This window comes from Pseudophryne corroboree, chromosome 9, assembly GCF_028390025.1.
Source record: "Pseudophryne corroboree isolate aPseCor3 chromosome 9, aPseCor3.hap2, whole genome shotgun sequence".
NCBI classification, from domain to species: domain Eukaryota; kingdom Metazoa; phylum Chordata; class Amphibia; order Anura; family Myobatrachidae; genus Pseudophryne; species Pseudophryne corroboree.
In genome coordinates, this window is record NC_086452.1 from 41,384,692 (window position 1) to 41,405,539 (window position 20,848).

Below are 20,848 nucleotides of genomic sequence, written 5' to 3' on the forward strand. Positions count from 1 at the left end.
TGACTGATTCAATGGCCTTCCCATCCCTGACAACACGGGGCCTTGGAATGCCGAGTAGTATAAAAGTGTGTATAATCCCATAAAGTCCCCATATCTCCTGCCCTGGCAAAGGACGGGAAATAGCTATGTCTCGCATTGCGGAGAGACTGTTTATTTTTCAATGACGGCATAAACCGGTCTCCGGTTCTCTGGGTCTATGAGTCATCCGACATCTGGACCATGTGAGGATAATACACTGAGCTGTCATTCTGTGAGGAGCTCACCTGATGTAATAGATACTATAGAGCATCAAAACCATCTGATGTGTCAGGGGCAACATGGATGATATACGTGGAGGTGGTAAACCGGGACGGCAGAATGTTCCGTGGGCAACGGTTAACAAAACTGGCACCTACCAAGTGCTTTATACAACTGAACATTAAAAACATATACATATGTATATACATACATACACACACACATACATACATACATACATACATACATACATATACACACAGTACTGTGCAAAAGTTTTAGGCAGGTATGGAGAAAATACTGCAAAGTGAGAGCGTTCTTAAAAATAGAAGTGTGAATAGTTTATTTTTATCAATTATCAAAATGCAAAGTGAATGAACAGAAGAGAAATCTAAATCAAAGCAATATATGGTGTAACCTTCCTTTGCCTTCAAAACAGTATCATGTCTTCTAGGTACACTCGCACACAGTTTTTGAAGAAAATCGTCAGGGAAGTTGTTCCAAACATCTTGGAGAACTAACCACAGATATTCTGGGGATGCAGGCTGGCTCAAATCTGTCTGTTCTTTATGTAATCCCAGACAGACTCGATGATGTTGAGATCAGGGTTCTGTGGGGGGCCATATTATCACTTCCAGGACTTCTTGTTCTTCTTTATGCGGAGAAATACTGGCAGGTACTTATCCATCATGCAATACCATCAGGAAGGTGTTTGATTGGCTCCAAGTTTTTTTCTGCAGCAGGACAACGACCCCAGACATACAGCCAGTGTCATTAAGAACTATCTCCAGCGTAAAGAAGAACAAGGAGTACTGGAAGTGATGATATGGCCCCGACAGAGCCCCGATCGAAACATCATTGAGTCTGTCTGGGATTACATGAACAGACAGAAGGATTTGAGCAAGCCTACATACACAAAATATCTGTGGTTAGTTCTCCAAGATGCCTGGAACAACCTCTCTGCCGAGTCCACAAACCACATCTACGCACGAGCAGAACAACGACTGGATAAAACAACGGAATTATTATCATTATGCCATATTTATAAAGCAACAACATAATTCACTGTTGTTCAGGAAGGGATTCATAATATAGACAAATTCCATAACAATTCCCAGACAAATTGCTTATGGTCAGAACTACCCTCAAACCGTGGTCAAACAACAACATTAAAGTAAGATTCAACCAGCATCATTCAAGAACTGCCGCTGCATTGTATTCTTATCTCGGAGTTACTCTAGCCTGGTAAACTTACATTACCGTGAAACTGCAACTATTGGGCCAATGTCCCCGAGTATGACGCTGCAAACAAGCCTGGTGACACTTGTCACAAAATCACCTGACTTCCCAAACATCTGGATTTTATCCATGGTTTGGTAAAATTGGATGCGGAACCTGTCATGGGGCACTCTGGAGCAACTTAATTTTACCACTTGCATCAAAGAAACAGATGTTCCTTCTTAAATACGTTGGAAGCAGGTAAATTAGGGGAGGCCTGACCATGTTTTGTCTTGTCTTGTAAATCTTATATAAGCGCGGGACAGAAACATGGGGATAAATTATTAATTATAAAAAGGGTCAAAATTTATTTTATGGTTTTAGAAATGGTGCCCGCATCATAAAGACACCTGATTTTTTTTTTTTACACCAATTAACAATTAATTAATATTGCCCATCCTTAGCTGAAAGTGCAATTACAATCTGGGCACATCGTGAACTAAGACTGGACAATATAGATGCGGCTACATTTTGCAACCCTGAGTTTCAAAACTTTTTGATAACTTTAGCCTGAATAAATAGACACTGACGATTTTATTTCTGGCTGGCATACAAAAGTGCACGCAAGAGTTTATTTCTGTTTAACAAACACTGGAAGACGATGAAAGCCACAAGAACCAAAACATAGTGCTGGCCTACTATTACCGCTACAGTTTTGACACAAAACCTTTACACTCCGAGGTAATAAATGATTCCACAATAATTTGACAAGAAAGAGCCATCTCCTCCCAAGCGGATAGTAGGTACGAAGCAAAGAAATATTTGAGAATGTCAAGACACTAATATCTAGCGTCCACTCTTAGGGGGGAATCCAATTGGCCGTGGGATACCCGCGCACACCAGTTCAATAAGGGGAATTTACCCCAACCGGCATCAAACCGCAAAAGTAGATTTTTCCTTGCCGCTTCATGCCCGCGATAAGAGCCACCCTCTGGAATTTAACGCACGGAAAACCCATTGACTCTGCATTTTACACGGAACCAATGGGTTAATGCCTTATCCCAGAGTTTACCACGCAGGGAAAAGGCTGTTTTAATTGATAAGCTCCAGACGTAAAACCCAGAGCTTTTCCCATGCGGCAAACCCCACGGCTATTTGGATTCCCCCCACCCCCCCATACACAGTTTCTTCCTTCTGAGAAGGCAAAAACATTTGGCAGTTTTTATAGACAGGTTTATAGTACTTGCAGCGTGCGCGGACAATACAATGTTGTTCGAGGTAAAACAAAATGACAAAGCCAAGGCAATAAACACAGGGTGTAATGGTTGTGTACTAACTCCAAAGGCGCAGCCAAAATAAAGAGGTAACATAAGCCGGCTTCTCTTGCGTTTACGATTTGACCGTGCGCTGCGGGTTCTTTCTTACCTGACATTTTCCTTAGTCTCTTATGGGTCTCTTCCATGGTCAATGTGAAATGCATTGGGAGCGCCGAAATAAAATAATGGTGAGGCTTATACCACAGTGCGTCTACAGCAAGGCAATAATATGCGCACTTTACAATTTACAGGGAGAAACTTTATACATGTAGAGGAGATTGTAATAGGGGGGTAGACAGGAACGGAGTACCAGAGGGATAATATGAACGGGATCGGGGTTTCCATAACAAAATCTGCAGAAAAGTAAGCGCAATCACGGTAGCTGGTTTCTGCTCCAACCTCTGTAGGCTGTACGCAGAATTCAGCTACAGAGAAAAAGCCTACAGAGATGATGAAAGCCGTTCCGGCAACAGCTCGAGGGTCATTCGATTGGCTCCCAGGTTCCAGCATACAGCAAGACTCTCTGCCTGTGAAAGGCTGGTGAGGTATAAAAGGAGATGTTTGAGCCTATTTATCAATGAGTGATAAAACTCGTGAATGATAAAACTTGTTCCGAATTATAAATAGTGCTCCAGCCAATCATCTCCCAACTGTCATGTGTTCAGCTTCTAACTGTCATGTGTTCAAAGAAAATGACAGTTGGAAGTGGATTGGCTGGAGCAGCATTTATCATACGCAATGAGTTTGGTCGTTCAGAATGAGTTTTATCACTCATTGATAAATGGGACCCTTAGGGGCCCTACACATATCTCGATGCGCCGCCGAGGTGCCCGACGGCCGATACTGCCGATGAGCGACCCGGCGGCAGGGGGGCAGTGAAGTTTCTTCACTCCCCCCGTCACGCGGCTGCATTGAAGTGCAGGCAAATATGGACGAGATCGTCCATATTGGCCTGCATGCACAGCCGACGGGAGACCAGCGATGAACGAGCGCGGGGACGCGCATCGTTCATCGCTGGAGTCTCCACACTGAAAGATATGAACGAGTTCTCGTTCATTTATGAACGAGATCGTTCATATCTTTCAGAAAATCGGCCAGTGTGTAGGGCCTATTAGTGTCACAGCAGTCAGAGTGTCACAGGATTCCGATTCTCTTCATTTTTTAAAAAGTTCATTAAAATCAAAAAGGGTCTGTTTACCAACCCTTGGAGAGAGATAAAGTGGACGGAGATAATGTACCACCCAGTCAGCTCCTGTCATTTTTCAAACACAGCCTGTTACATGGCAGCTAAGAGCTGATTGGCTGGTACTTTATCTCTGTTCACTTTACTTGATCTCTTTCCAAGTCTTAGTAAATAGACCCCATAGTTTTGTATAATGATTATGCTGAACAACACTGACTCTACTGTGCCTAAATAAAACACTCCGCATATTCAGGACATCTTACTCTGAATACACACTCATATGTCGCTTCTGGACGGTTCAGAATGATATATCGGGCATGTCGCCCAGTCGGTATGTCCGATTTGCGGGTGCCCGCAGTCGCTAGCTGCAGGGCCCGGTCGAGATAAAGCACTAACCAATCAGCTCCTAACTGTCATTCTACAGGCTGTGCTTGAAAAATGTCAGGATCCGTTTGGTTGGTACTTTCTCTCCAAGCTTTGATAAATCTTGTTATATTACAGTATTTATATATATTTTTTTTCTCTAGATGAAGAGTGCGAATGAGCACCGTACTATTACTGAAGGTTTTTATTAAAGTTTTAGCCGTGTTCCTGTTTTTCACAGCAATCTCTCAAATTATGCAGAGGACACGTCTCCTAATACACGTAAGTAAAGACGCTGCATTTCCAAAGCCATTGTGATATACAGAAGTCGCAGACATAGTTCCTTGATATACTGCAGTTGGGTGTGAGTACCACTTGGGTCAGGGCTGAACTTACCTGTAAGTAAACACTTAGCGCCCAATGTTTTCTCCAGGTTGAACCACACGCCACTAAATGCAGAGACACGTTTTCTTTTGAAACACATAAATTGCCCTACATACGAGATCACTCTGGGTGTAACACAGGGTGTATTCAACTATAACCAGGGGCAACAAACTACCATGCTGTGATACAATTAAGCAAAATGAGGGTCTTTTACGATTGGTGAAATCCACAACAAGGGTCAACAAACAACCACGCTGTGATACAATGAAGCACAATTGAGGGCCATTTACGACTGGGAGGTGGAAACCTGGGCTTACAGCTTTACCTCTCTGCATTTCTGCAGCTGCGTCTTGATGTGCATGATTGATCCGTTAGAGTTTGGCGTCATTTGCCTTTTTTTGTGGTACGTGAAAACTGTGGTAGCAATCTTAATAAAGTAATGTCAAAAGGGACCAATCTCCGCCCAGTCACTTGCGAATGAGGAAATCTCTTTTTGGTCATATCAGATAAACCAAGGACAAGTAATTGCTCCATTGCAGAAAACAGTTTCGTGCCGCATAAATCTCTGTGCGGCCCAGCAGTAACTGGCGCCGTTAGGCGTGACATCACAGGTACAATATGGATTCTGCACACTTTTTCCGTTGTGTCGTAAATGACCCCAATCACTTCTAGACACACATTTTAACAATTACAATCAAGGACACTTTGATAAACCACGGTGAGCAAATGTAATGGTTCCACAATGAACATCACTAGGTAGGAACATCGCGTGTAAGCGATTACATCATACAATGACCGCTCTCCTGCAAACGCTACAACATTGCATTTCATTACCTGGCTCTACATCGTGCCACCCACTGGACTGGCTGCCGCTTCCTGGCGAACGCCCCTGGTTCGTGTAAAATGGCTCCTCACCGGGACTGTCCATCTCGTCCTCCACAGACTTGAGGCGCTTTGTAGAACTTGCAGAAAGGGAGAAAGAGTCAATGACATATCCCACATATAAAGACAATGGGGCAGATGTATTAACCTGGAGAAGGCATAAGGAATTTATAAACCAGTGATATGTGCAAGGTGATAAAGGCACCAGCCAATCAGCTCCAATATGTAAATTAACAGTTAGGATCTGATTGGCTGGTGTGTTTATCACCTTGCACATATCACTGGTTGATCACTTCCTTATGCCTTCTTCAGGTTAATACATCTGCCCCCATGTTATTACAATCAGTGGCTTATGCATATCAGTAAAATTCAATCTAGACTAAATTTGTGCCAATAATTGCTGCATTCCACATTATTTGCCAGCAGGCAAGATGTATCAAGACTTGGGGGGTAATTCCAAGTTGATCGCAGCAGGATTTTTGTTAGCAATTGGGCAAAACCATGTGCACTGCAGGGGAGGCAGATTTAACATGTGCAGAGAGAGTTAGATTTGGGTGGGATGTGTTCAATCTGCAATCTAATTTGCAGTGTAAAAATAAAGCAGCCAGTATTTACCCTGCACAGAAATAAAATAACCCACCCAAATCTAACTCTCTCTGCACATGTTATATCTGCCTCCCCTGCAGTGCACATGGTTTTGCCCAATTGCTATCAAAAATCCTGCTGCGATCAACTTGGAATTACCCCCTTAGAGAGAGATAAAATATAGAGATAAAGGGGCAGATGTATCAAGGCTGGAGAAGGTATAAAGCAGTGATAAGTGCAAGGTGATAACGCACCAGCCAATCAGCTTCTAACTATCATTTTTCAAATCTGTAATGATTGGCTGGTGGTTATCACCTTGCGCTTATCACTTCTTTACCCCTTCTCCAGGCTTAATACATCTTCCCCAAAGTGAGCAATGATCGACTTCTCCATCTCATCTCTATCCAATGCTTGATGCATCTACCCCCATGGCTGGTTCTGCGAGCAGAAGATAAGTTACGCAGCTGTAATGTTACTTATTCTTCCAAGTTAAAATTAAACTGAAATAAAACACCCAGTGGAAAAATGATCACGAGTAAAGTGTTTGACGCCAAGCTGGCATTCCGACTAATATGTTTTGATCAAAGCATATATCAGGCATGGAAGGATGCTTATTAAGAAGAGCCCCACATAACGTAGGAGTTTCACAAACAAAGTTATAGTTAAGGTTATTACAGCAGCAATCCCAGATAAACAGAGCTCTGGGGGGTGTTACAAAGCCTCTCTGCTCACTACACCATGTGCAATGTGACTGGGGTTGCCATGGTAGTCACATGACACCATGGAAACCTAACCAAGGAAAATGGTAATTACCAAGATTTTTCTAATAGAACCTGCCATTGTGATTTATGTATGAAAGTCATGGGACTGGCATAATATTGAGAAACATACATGAATAGTATACAAGGCACTCATTTATCCACACACATTATTGCCACATTATTAATACCTGGTGGAGGACGTGCTGGGAAGTGACCTCCTCATTGCACCAGGGCTCATGCTGTAGTATGAAGAACTGTCCATGTCTGAAATGGGGAAATTAGGACCCGTTCCTGCGGCTATGGGTGCTGGAAAACAAAATAAAAAAGTTTACTTTCATTTTTTTGTTAAAGCTCTTACCACACACCACTAACCTTCACAAAGATCATACAATAAGTGACTGTAGAGTGCACCTGCCACCTGCACACTCTGGAGGCAGCCATTTTGTGGTTGGCCCAACACAGGAAAGAAGCCTATCACCTCACTACAGTGTAGGCAGCCATTTTGTGCCTGGGCCAATACTCACAGGAAAGAAACTTATTAAGTGACTACAAATATAATGGAGGCAGACATTTTTTATTCGGTGGGTGAATCAGTGACATACTGTGCATGTAGTATACAAATACTGGACAGCTTTATTTTTATACAGCTACTTACAGTTCAAATAGGCCACACCTCAGAAATCTAAATTCTGCCAACACATTTCTAATTTACCCCTCGGAAGGGCAGAACAAGCTTGCAAAGGTGCAGAACTGGATTCCGTTTTATCGCCATACAAGTGCATTTCTCTATTGTATTGTAAATACTGTAGTTCAGATACATTTTCCATAAACTTCTGGTTTATAAGACACATTATTATAGACAATGGGGTTTGTTTCTCTTTTAAGGATGCCCAAACATGCAACAAAATTAAACATGCAATGCAATAAAATAAAAAAAGTCTTCTGTAAAACTGGACACAAATTGCTGTGTGTGCGCCCCGGTCATCCTGCACTCATGTTCAAATCAATCAGATGTCAATCATAACTGTATAAAATATGATTGGCTGATGGGCGGTGTCTGCAATTGGCTGATGGCACAATGCGGACTCGTAATATAATCTGACACGCAAGATGTAAAGGCTGGCTATGGCTAGAGGTGAGATGAACGTTATAATAGGCGGGTGGGGTGAGGGGCAGAGCGGACAAATATTTTCCTGAAATACTCTGCGACTATCCTGACGATCTGATTGGCTACAGGTAGTTCTGTTCCCACCTACTTAAAAAAAAAGAATACAGATAAGGAGGAGATCAAAAATGCATATGTAAAAGAAGCTCTAACTCCATAAAAAGAGTAAAACGTCTTCTGAATCTACTTGGCGAGTAACACGCCCCATTAGGATCCTTTTACAAAAACACTAACCCTTCATCCGCATGTAGGATTTCAGTATTTCTGCCGCCTAACAAGGCCTCCTGACAGCGGCCCCACAAGGCTGTCAAGCTGATGGATTTGCATGGCGATGGAACGCAGTGTAGAAATTTGTGTAAAAGGTAACACAGATACGGACAGCTATAAGTCACTCCCTGCAGATAAAGCAGAGTGCTGCAGTACCAGCAGTTATGGGTTAGAGAAATGACCACACTGCAGTCAGTCTGACTTGAATGGAAATCAATCAAACAGGATTGCTGCAGTATCCACAGCTCAGTCGCACTCCTGCTCCGGATAGACACCCCTTGTTCTTCTTCATCATTGCAGCTCAGCCCTGTCATCCTTATAAGGGGGGGCCGCCCTGATCAAGTGCAACAGCTTCCAGCTGCTTAAAGTGGAATACACCCTTAATTAGGAATGATGGTTTACTATGTTTTCCCATAAAAGTTAATTATAAGCTCAGGTTACCCAGCTCAGAGAATGGTACGCATCTGCTTTTTATTTGTAAGAGTGCGAGCTGCCATGCCGCATGCTTATTTTGTCAAAATGAAGCTTTAGCCACAGACATCAATAGAACAGTGTCCCCTAGTGGCAGGGAGTGTCATCATAATAAAAAAGTTGAAAGTTTAGCAAGCTGAAAGGGTTCATTTACATGGGAGTTATTCAGGAACATATTCTGCAAGGTTATAGGATGTTAAACCTCATACAACATCTACTTTCTATAACTTTCATTTGCAAATAGGTCAGGGACCTAGTTACAAATATCTGATAATAAATTAACACATTTTATTGTTGTGTGGAATGTCAACATTTAGGGCAATTTTTCAAGGGCCCGTCGATGGTACATGGGCTTCGGTAACAACCCGTCCCGGTGATGAGTAAAAAGTAAGGTGATAGCTCACGCCATTGCTGTATGGCGTTATCTAGGGGACACCAGCTTTTTACATAAGCCAGGTAAGGTCATCCCCATACAAAACGATGCAGACAGCTGCTGAGAGAGCTGTTTGTTGGAATGTGTAAAACATCTACAATATATTCTGTTTTCTAGCCTTCATCATAGGCGTGCGCAGAACATTTTATTAGTGGGTGCACCATCGTAGGGGTGTGTTTAGCACCACCTACTGGGCGTATCTAGCACCGCCTATTGGGCGTGGCTAGCACCGCCTATTGGCACTCAGTGCAATATAAACATATGCCCCCAGCGGTGCCATATACACATATGCCCCCCAGCAGTGCCATATATACATATGCCCCCAGCGGTGCCAGATACTCAAATACCACCAGCAGTGCCAGATACTCAAATGCCCCCAGCAGTGCCAGATACATATGCCCCAAGTGGTGCCAGATATACTTATGCCGCCAGCGATGCCAGATACATTTATGCCCCCATTTGTGCTCACCCTCCTGATGCCAGTGCCAATTCCAATCTCTGACGCTGAGGGGAGGCGAGCGCACTGCGCGTCTCTCCTGCACCTCACTTCACAGAGTCCCTGCCTCTGGCGGCCATTTGAAATATAGCGCCGGCTTGTGAGTCAATTAAAGCTCACTGGCCGGCAGCCAATCAAGAGCCGGTCAATGAGCTCTGATTGGCTGACAGCCAGAGACATTTTAAATGACTGCCAGAGACGGGAAACAGTAAGGGGCAGGAGAGATGCGCGCAGCGCTCTCCTACCTTCAGCATCAAGAGATGGGAATCGGCGGCAGACGTGCGTGCGGGGTGGGGGTGGGGCCGGACATGAGGGGGTGCCTGTGCGCACGAGGCAACCCCCGTGCGCACGCCCATGGCCTTCATAGATAACTGCGCAACATTTTTTTTTTTGCGCTGAATATGTTTTCAGGGTGGATTGATAATTCGGACCCTTAGTAGACTTCTCTTGCTTTTTAACGGCATATTTCTCTCCAGCAATTTACAAATGTTTTTAAAAACAAGTGAAACGATAAGAGGCAGATATTTATGGAATTTTATTTTTTAATGCGAGTGTGCACATTTTTCAAACTTTAGAATGCTAAAAACTTTATGTTAAATACAAAACAAAACCCAACTGCACGAGAATAAAACTGCCCGAATAAACAGCTTAACAGAAAGCGATCATTTAGTACCGTGATGTATCTTACTAGCACTTGTACAGACTTTCCAGAGTGTTTTCTGGCGCAGCAGTTTTACTCACCTGGGTACTCCACCTACTATGGGTAAGAGAGCATATGAAACCGGATGCAGTCAGGATCCCGACAGAATACAGGCAGCATCATCCCACGGTCAGAATCCTGATGGTAAGTAGTGGGGTTAGGGTTAGGCTGCGGAGGGGAGGGGAGGGTTAGGCTGCGGAGGGGAGGGTTAGGCTGCGGATGGGAGGGGAGGGTTAGGCTGCGGAGGGGAGGGTTAGGCTGCGGAGGGGAGAGGTTGGTTAGGGTTAGGCTGCGGGAGGGGTTGGTTAGGGTTAGGCTGCGGGAGGGGTGGGTTAAGGTTAGGCTGCGGGAGGGGTGGGTTAGGGATAAGGGTAGGGTTAAAATACTTACTCTGATCCGTCTGGATGCAGCTGTCTGCATCCTGACCATTGGGAATGTGACTGCCAGGATTTTGTACCCAACCCTACGAAGAATGAGATGGGCTGCGGAGTTTCCCTACTGCGACCCCCCAGTTACTACTCGGATTTGTTTTGATGCTTTTGTTTAACTTCTACTGTAAAGATATTTTCCATTGTTACATGTTAATCCATTTTATGGCCATTACTTACAGGTTTTCCTGGGTATGTATATACTCTCGGAATAAACAATTGGGGAACCGCCAACTATAATCATTGTCTCTATTTTCTTTGCGAGCAGAATACATTATGCCAGTGACAGTTGATGAAGGATACATTTGAATTGATTGATTGGTCTACGTTCAAGAAGCACACAGCCATTTACAATCATTACTCCTATTCCCTGTGAGTAGTATATATATCATTATTGTGACAATTCAATTATATGTGTGGATGTTGTTACCACTATGTTAATCTGGCGCTAGCTCTTATATCTGCTGTTCCTCGTACTAGTTCTACATCGGGTCTAGAACTATCTTGGAATAGGGCACTAACCATGCTTTCTGGATTTAAATGTGTATAATTGACATTGTATTTTCCAAAATTAACCTTAAATCAATGAAATGTTGTATATTTCCTACCTTGAGTGTTTAGAGTTGGTGAAATCTTTACTTTTTGATCTAGGTGTTGTTGGTTTTATTTTCTAGCGCATTACCTATTGTTAGTACACAGCTCGTTTTTACACAAATAAGGCGCCCCACAATGTATGGTGTAATTACAGTATTATATGTGTGTGTTAATGATGACAACATCCCTTTTCTGTTTAGCTGGGTATGTGTCTACTCATTTGTGCGATATATCTGCAGTGACGGTCAATTCCAGTTGTTGTTGGATAGCATTCCATAAACTGACTGCTCTAACTGCAAAGAACCCTTTGTAAAATCCACTTTTTTTCTTTCTTTTCAACTACAAGGGAGCAACCGTGTGTGTTGTTCAGAGACATGGTACTAAACAGGAACGTTTTCCAAGCAGGTCACAAATTTATTGATACATAGCGATCATAATCACCCTTACATTTCTTTTCTCTAGTCGAATAAACCTAGGCCAGACAATCTTCACTCGCAAGTTAAAGTTCGGAAGGTTTCCACACCTCTAGCTATCCTTCCCTACACCCTTCTAAACTGTTGGCCGAAATTTGCACTCGACAGCTCCCATCACAACACAAATGTCAATAAGTTTTGATAATTAGAAAATAATCAGCACTTCTCTGCACTTTAAGGACACAAACAATGGCGGATTTAAAGAGAAAGCATTTTTTTTTCTTCTTTTAACAAAAGCCAAAAAGTGTAACAAGAAACAGTGAGATAATCACCCTTCACAGACCAAGAACGACAAGACGGTTACATGGTACAGAAGACGAAAAAAATTATTTGCAAGCTGTTTTTACAGTAAGGGTGAGGATGAAGTACCGGACCCTCAGTATAGCAGAGAATCCACATGTAGAAAAGTTATCATCAGTGGAATGAGGTCTGTAGTTGGGATACTTAGAAGTGATCATATGATACTGTATAGAAGAACGACGAGTTCAACACAGATTAAACCAGGGACACGAGTGCTAGAATGTAACTTTCCATTATTAGCTGGGCACCATAACAAGGATATATTTATGTTTTGTGTACAGGGGAAAGGGGACATTACTTCACATCACGTAAGCTAGTTGCCATTAGTTCAGCTGTCCTGGCAAATAAAATGACCACTTTCTACAATTTTCTTTTCTTTTTTTTTCTTTTTTTACACAAAACCTTATGAATATATGACAGCCAAAATAGCAGAGCTTAAGATGACGCTTTGCAGCATGTCAGGACATTGTCTTGCGCGTTTCGCCAGTGTGATTTCATCAGAGGTCTAACCTATGTGCGTTTCGCCAGTGTGATTTCATCAGAGGTCTAACCTAACAGGAAACTAGATTTCAATGTTATTTTAGGCACTGTAACTGTAAACATCATCTTGCTTTGCTGTACCAAGTAAATGGGCCATACTTTAAATAGAGCTTTAACTTAAAATGTCGCTGCGACCGCACTCGCGTATCACCCACTGTGCATCCCTACTGTGACCCAGATGCATGTGCAGTGCAAAAAACACGATCAATTTGCGTCCAACCGGCGCTTCGCATCCGCACCTGAATGACCCCCCCCCGTGTTGAATTCATCTGTACCTAGAGAGAAGCTTTTTGTGTCTTATTCCCACTAACACAAATGCAGAACTGTTAACTTCTGAAATGAATCCTTGGCTAGAAAAAACACAGCCGGAAGCTTCGATGAATTAGCTATTGTTTGGGAAATGTTGCAAGACGGCATTTAGAAGCCAATAAATCAAAGCTACCTGGGAAAATCCCTTTAAGGTTTCGTACTGTATAGGAAATAAGGGGTGCATCTGTCTCTCCTTAAATTGTTCTCATTTTTTAAATTCTTCAAAGCCCACCTCCCACACCCAACAGTGAAATAAATGATTAATGTTACCCTAGAAAACCAGGATTCAGGTGAGGAGGGAATTTAGAATTACAGCTGTCAAAAATACTGCATTCGGTGAACGAGAAGTTTACAATTATTATTTTCTTGTTGTTTATTTTTAATTTATTTTACTTTTTTGGGGGAATTGGGGGGGGGGGGGGGGGGGAGCACCGCAAAACACAGGTACACCAATTGAATATTTCCAGGGCAGAAAGTTTTGCTTACAACATACATTGCATAAATATTACATAAAATAAAATGTTGATCAAAGGAAAAAGTGGCCCCCATTGTTCCGTGCACCTCGCGCTATTTATTAAACCATTCCCTTAGCTCCTTGTCATTATTTTTTTCAGCAGTCCGTAGTTTATTCTAACTTTTTTTCTTGTACAGGTTCGGTCACCTTTTGACACTACGCGTTTCCCCTGCAGCTATAGAACTGCAGTGACATAAGGGACGGCGATGAACGTAGATAGCCGTAATCTAATTTTCATGTACTATTTTGGAAATTTATTGAAACAGAACTGGCTAAATACAATAAATAAAAGAGGCCAGATGGTGTTTTCATTCCCTGGAATGCGGCAGAGTTTGATTTACCAACATTTAGTGAAAAGTAAAATAAAACGGCACTATAAAGTGATAAAAATGCATTAGTAACCTTACATAAATACTCTGATCCTAATGTATTCATGCTTCAAGAGATGAGGCATTAGGAAGAAACATTATGTTGGACTAATAAACTTTTTTTTTATGTACCTAAGAAGTCGATTAGATCTACTGTTAGTGGACTTAAGAAGCAGAGAGAGGAGCTGTTATTAGCAAACACTTCTACAGTATCCGTTACATGGGAAGCTGTTATGTGTGTGTGTGGGGGGCGGGGGAGGGGGGAGGGGGGGCAACGCCAGCGTTGCCCGGACCGTGCCCCTAAAACGGCGGCCAAACACCGCCGGCCCGCCCCCTCCCGCCTCTGCCTGTCAATCAGGCAGAGGTGATCGCAGGGCTGAAATGGACGTCGGCTGTCTGGCATGCGCCGGCGTGCATGTGCAGTTCAGACCTGATCGGCTGCTGTGCGAAAATGCGCAGCACCGATCAGGTATGAATTAGACCCTATGTGCGACAGTGGATGTACCTTCCAAAAATTGCAACAAACACACCGACCTCTGTACCATAAAGATGCCCCACCAAGACTGAGATGATCCTATCGACGCTGGGGCACCTGGCAGATATTTCATTTACTGGGAAGTGTTCTTTGACTAAGGTAAAAACACACCTGTATTTTAGGAACACCTTACAATAGCAATATGTTCTGTTTTACATTAAAACGTACTAAAGAATAATATACCCCTACTTTGAAATAAAAATGGCTATTAAAAGTCACTTAGAATTCTGTTTTACGGGAGTCTGTGTACTAAGCATTCGGAGGGAGATAAAGTACCAACAAACCAGCTCCTGTCATTTTTCAAACCCAGCCTGTAACACGGCAGTTAGGAGCTGGTTGGCCGGTACTTTGGGGTCTAAAGCTGGGTACACACTGGGACGATGTGTACCCAGCCAATACGTGGGACTGGTGGGCTGACCAATCAGATCCTGGGTACACACTGAGCGATGTAATGAAGAGCGGAGCGATATTTCGCTCCTTCTTTCATTACACATGCTGTGGTCATTAAATTTATCGCCCGGTTTGCCATGTGGAAGGGCCGACCAGGAAACATCGATAGGGACCGTGGGCACCGGCAATTGGGCACACACACTGAGCAGGGTTCAGTATGGTATGCCAGCGGTCGGGCTCCCGGCGACCAGCATACCGGCGCCGGGAGCCCGACTGCCGGCTTACCGACAGTGTGGCGAGCGCAAATGAGCCCCTTGCGGGCTCGCTGCGCTCGCCACGCTACGCTATTTTATTCTCCCTCCAGGGGGGTTGTGGACCCCCATTAGGAAGAATAAGTGTCGGTATGCCGGCTGTCGGGATTCCGACGCCCCGTCAGTCGGCATACTGAAGACCACCCCACTGAGCAATATGACCGATTTATCATTCCGATTCGCCCGAAAATGACAAATTGGGCTGATATCGTCTCAGTTTGTATCCAGCTTAAGGGGTCCAATGTACTAAGCCTTGGAGAGAGATAAAGTGGACGTAGATAAAGTAGCGACCAATCAACTCCTGGCTCTAATTTTTTAAACACAGCCTGCAACACGGCAGTTAGGAGCTGATTGGCTGGTGCTTTATCTCCATCCACTTTATCTCTCTCCAAGACTTAGGGGGACATTTACTAAGCAGTGATAAGAGCGGAGAAGTGATCCAGTGGAGAAGTTGCCCCATCAACCAATCAGCAGCTCTGTATCATTTTATAGTATGTAAATTATAGATGTTACTTCAGTGCTGATTGGTTTCCACAGTCACTTCTCCACTGGCTCACTTCTCTGCTCTTATCACTGCTTAGTAGATGTCCCCCTTAGTACATAGACCCCCCCTAAGTCTGTCCAGTACTCTAACATTTTACAGGGGTACAAAGTTTATATGTATCTCACACATAGCCATATATACAGAGCTACATTGCGGAACTCAAGCTACTAGTACTACACAAACGAACAGAGAGCCAGACAGATATTTTATGGCAAACTATTGCCCCAGTTTGGTTTGTAGTCCGTTCACAACACACAAAAGATATGAAACGCGTGGAGATTACAGTAGAATTGCTAGTGCAGGCTTCTATTGACCACCTAATTATGCCGAGTTCCATTTATAAACATGGCTAAACCACTAAGTTTATGGAGACTTTTTGTGCAGCTTTAATAGGATATTGATCGAGAGCGAGGTTTGAGTGGACTGCCATTGAATTGTGTAATGGCATACAGAAAGCAAGGTCACTGCGACTGCTCGTACGCTGGCTGCAGGCGATTTTTTATTATAATCTTTTTCTTCCCTCTAATATGCCAGCACAAAACAGCTCTCTCTCCAGTAGCAGATCTCAGCACACAGAGTGGGGGAGCCATTTTTCACGCCTGGTTCCTGAGCCAGGAGAGACGCAGGATTCCCATTCCCTATGGAGATGTTGCAACAGATTATCAAGATTTTAAATCGGAAATGTTTATATTTACTGGCAAATATAGGATTCAACATGATACTAACAAATTATTGTACAAGTATCGCTGGATGTCTTTTCTATTAATAGCTTTCCAATCTGGTCTTTATAATATAGAAAAACAAAATCCTATCCCCCAATTGTACAGCACTATGGAATATGCTGCCACTAGACATATATATATATATATATATATATATATATACAATACTACTATATATATATATATATATATATATATATATATATATACTACATAAGCACTTTTCCATCAGCTACAACAGTCCGCTGTGCCAGCCTTTTGCTGCAGACCTACTATGTATGTATATGTATATATATATATATATATATATATACACACACATACACACACACACACACACACACACACCTCTCTCTCTCTCTCTCTCTCTCTCTCTCTCTCTCTCTGAGGCAACACTTGACCTGTCAAGAAACTTACAAAGAGGTATAATTGGTGGCAACCCCTGGCTTATTTCCAGAGACCGCTGCTGCAGCCATGACACTACAAGAGGGCGGAGCTTGGAGGAGGAGAAATGATGGGAAAAAGACAGATTTATGCAAAGACTTGACTAAAGATCAATTGTGAAAAAAAAAATATATATTGAACAATATTGAAACATCATGTTTTGTTTTAGAGGCATTTTGCAAAATACAGAAGATCATTATAACACATTGTATCGTTGGCTGTCTGCACAAATACTGTAGCTATGTACAGCATACATCATAACATAGCATGACAATTGAGGTGAATGCCCACCTGTTCCCTTTATCTGGCGCATAGGCACACTGTAAAGTAGTTCCGTCCACTGCACTTAGGGAGGAGGATATTTTGTGGGCTAAATAATATACAGGACAATGCAGCACTTAGGGTCACTAGGACCCAGTGGCATCATGGAGGAGTGAGGCGCTTTCTGAGCAAGGTTACCAGTTGCTGGTGAATTTCTAATGCAAATATCTAATTCTGCCCATGAAGGGGCTAATTATAGATAGCGAAAAGAAAACTCAAGAAGCTCTGCACCTGCTGGAACAAACCATGTCGCAATTCAAGGGGTGCATATCCATTTAATTTATTGATGTTGCATGCAGGGCAAATAATGACTGCTTCTGCATGTAGCCCACACATGCTGGGCAGCTTTATTTTTACATTGCAATTTAGAGGTGAGTTTTGGACATTGTAAGCAATCGCATAGGGCACTTGGGTTTAAGGGGCATCTAAAGCACTAAAGAATTCAGTGCCCGCACATGGTGCGTGGGCCACTGGCATGACCAGGTAACTTCTTAGCTGTCTGTTGGTAATGGCCGGAGGAGCTAAGCTGGCATTTAATGGCCCATCTCAGCACCGCAGCACCAGGAGAAGATGCCGGTGTTCCAGGAAAGTAGCAGGAGAGAGGTAGGGAACCTATGGTGGGGGAAATGATGGCAATTGCGCATGCATCCGATTCATAGCCACACTAAGGGGGCGATGCAGGGCATACTGTACCCCGGGCCCCCCTCTGTCAGAGCCCCCCCCCCCCCCCCCCGGCCAGAGCACACTGACATCACTAGCTTTCCCTCTTATGCAGCAGCAGAACCAGACATCCAGCATGTGAGCAGGACAGTATGCAGTGCAGGCAGAGACACAGGAGTATCAGATTTTATCAACTACCGATGAAGCTTCCCAACCAGAGAAGAGATAGATAGGAGGGTGGAGAGAGCTGTAAGTGACACAGGGTGGGATCCCTGTGTCACTTACAGCTCTCTCCACACCTGGGTGTCTGAGTCGTGTGTAATTTGTCATCTAATGAGGGTCTAGAGAGAGAGACACACACACACACACACACAAACTCAGAGTCCTCCTGAGTCCTGTCCCAGTGTTTAAGTAGTACAGAGGCTGCTGCTATTCTTGCATGTAACAAGATAAATTATAGATTTTATTTTTCTTATCAATTAAATAGCTCAACACAGGTGACTGTAAACATATATTAAGAGGGAAGTCCATGTAAAGAGCATTTTGTCCCTCCTGGAATGGGTCATGTTGGGAGGTATGCACAATCTTATATACAGCTCCTCCCGCTTTCCACTGGGGCCCCCCTGTCTAAAGTGCCCCGGGGACCCCCAAGGCTTAATCCGGCCCTGATCCGATTTGTTGATAGGTACTCTTTAAAGAAAGTGTTCTGCATTTGTTATAATTTGGACACTAGGGGGGGTGATTTCATTCTTTAATGGGAGTCCATAATTGCATTTCCCCCGTTACTCTAGATGGGGCGGTATGCAATTGTTTGGACGCCCATTGTTTTATCGCACTGATCACGCCCAGAAGTCCGGGGTTTAGCCGTACAAAACCCAACTAAAGTTCACCCCAGACGGGACACTTTTTGCAAAAATTTTGCTTGCAGCCTGGGGGGCCTCCAAGCAGAAATGTTGCTCCAGAAGCAAGCGCCCAAATGGTAGCACATCTAAATGGCTGCTGATGGCTGCTGATGGGTTCCCTCTAATGGCAGGCCCCCAAATAACAACTGAATCGCCCCCTAGGTGTCACCGTTTTATTGCTCTCTATGGTTTAACTTAATTGCAAAATATTTATCAAGACAGATGCATTAATATCAAGAAACGTTAACCTGGGAATTCTGGACCTATATGATCACTGGTAACTCCTTGCTGTTTGGGCTAATGAACAAGTCTCCAAATGAGGAGGAATAGAGTATAATGTAGGCACTTTATATATGGAACGTGGCGTTCACCTTACTGCAGTTGTGGGTGGCCCTGGTAGGATAAAAGGCATCAGACGCGGCTGACCTTTGCAGCACATCTGAATCATATCTCAGACATTGCTGACTCATTAGTAAAGTGTAAAAACAAAGAGAAGACCGTTAAATAAGAACCAAATGTGCTGCGCATTCAGCTTGTCCTGACTTGACCGCAAGGACTTTTTGAAAATGGGACTGGAATTTCTGATGGGGTTAATATATTATCTGTGCGGCTACAGCTTTATCTGTGCACGGTGAATATCAAAGCTGACACCAGATAGTGTTTCAATTTAGAACATTCCCGGGATACGGTAAGCAGAACATTCCACACCTGAACAAAACATAAGGGATTGAAACAGAATAAAAAATGCACGAGATATTTCAGTGTACTAACACCTGTTAACCCCTGGTGATGATATCGGCACTCCCTGATTTCTATTGATTAGGTGTAGAAACTGCATATACATAAATATTGCTTCAGGTTAAGCTATGATACTTTTACTCTCAGAAAGGAATTACCTCTCTATTACGGAGGCTCCTCCCATACATGTAGGAGAGACTCTGATATCCAGAGCAATATCGGTAGCTTGTCAGTCACTCCCTGTCTGCTCTGCTACTCAGCCTGCTTAACATCGCCACCTGCTGCAGAGTGCAGAAAATAGGGCACGGTGAGTACATTTTGGGCCTAATTCAAACCTGATCACTAGGCTGCGTTTTTGTACAGCAGCCGATCAGGTCTAAACTGCGCATGCGTATGCACCGCAATGCGCAGGCGCGTCGCACAGGTACAAAGCGGATCGCTGCTCAGCGATGGGTTTGTGTGCAGAATCCGGGCGATCGCAAGGAGATTGACAGGAAGAAGGCGTTTGTCGGTGGCAACTGACCATTTTCAGGGAGTGGTTGGAAAAACGCAGGTGTGTCTATGCGTTTGCAGGGAGGGTTCGTGACGTCAATTCCGGCCTCGAACAGGATGAAGTGTTCGCAGCGGCTGAGTAAGTCCTGGGCTGCACAAAATCTGTGCAGCGCTGCTACATATGCGTTCGCACACTTGCAAAGCGAAAAAACACTCCCCCATGGGAACGCAGGACTGCAAAAAACCCTAGCTAGGTCTGAATGAGGCCCTAAGTTAAGCATCTACACTTGAGATATTACATGTATATTTTACTGCTCTGCCTTACACAGGCTTGTTATGTAATTAAATCATTTAATCATAATAAAAATATAATTTAATTATAAAAAAAGAAAGAAAATATTTATAAAGCAATTCCTCCCATTTGTAGGAGCTGGATAAAAGTGTACATACATAATGGTGATGTATGATACGAATGGACGCGCTTTAACCCATCAGAGTTTGCGACTTGTGTGGCGTAAGCTCAGCGGGATGTCTTCATTCCTCTCCCTAGAGGTTTATGGTCAGTGTCCATTGTTCTTTTTTGAGCTTCTAGATTTCCTGATGAATCTGTATTCTCCGTCTCATTTATACTACACCGCACAGCTGCTGCGTATATATCTGCAGTACATAGGGATGCAATGAGATAAAGATAAATGACCTGATTCAGAAGTGGATGCGCCGTCGATGATGGACGTAGTGGAGCAATTTTTTGGCGCTGTGCACGCATCTAAGTCGCACCGCGCCCGCTTCCCAGTTCTGTCCA

The 20,848-nt window shown here is 43.5% G+C and overlaps 1 protein-coding gene across 15 annotated transcripts in view; it reads right to left on the bottom strand.

Annotated features, from left to right (window-relative positions):
* Positions 1-20,848, bottom strand: part of NFIA (nuclear factor I A) — a 338,982-nt gene that overhangs the window by 101,871 nt on the left and 216,263 nt on the right. For 8 of the 15 annotated variants that reach the window (XM_063939242.1, XM_063939238.1, XM_063939239.1 and 5 more), the window contains exons 5-6: positions 7,118-7,235; positions 5,536-5,663 (exon numbers count right to left, since the gene is read on the bottom strand). In XM_063939242.1, coding sequence (XP_063795312.1) covers positions 5,536-5,663; positions 7,118-7,235 — 246 coding nt within the window. Of the gene's footprint in view, positions 1-2,880; positions 2,911-5,535; positions 5,664-7,117; positions 7,236-20,848 lie in introns of all 15 variants that reach the window. The other 7 variants (XM_063939236.1, XM_063939233.1, XM_063939235.1 and 4 more) reach the window with 1 other exon arrangement.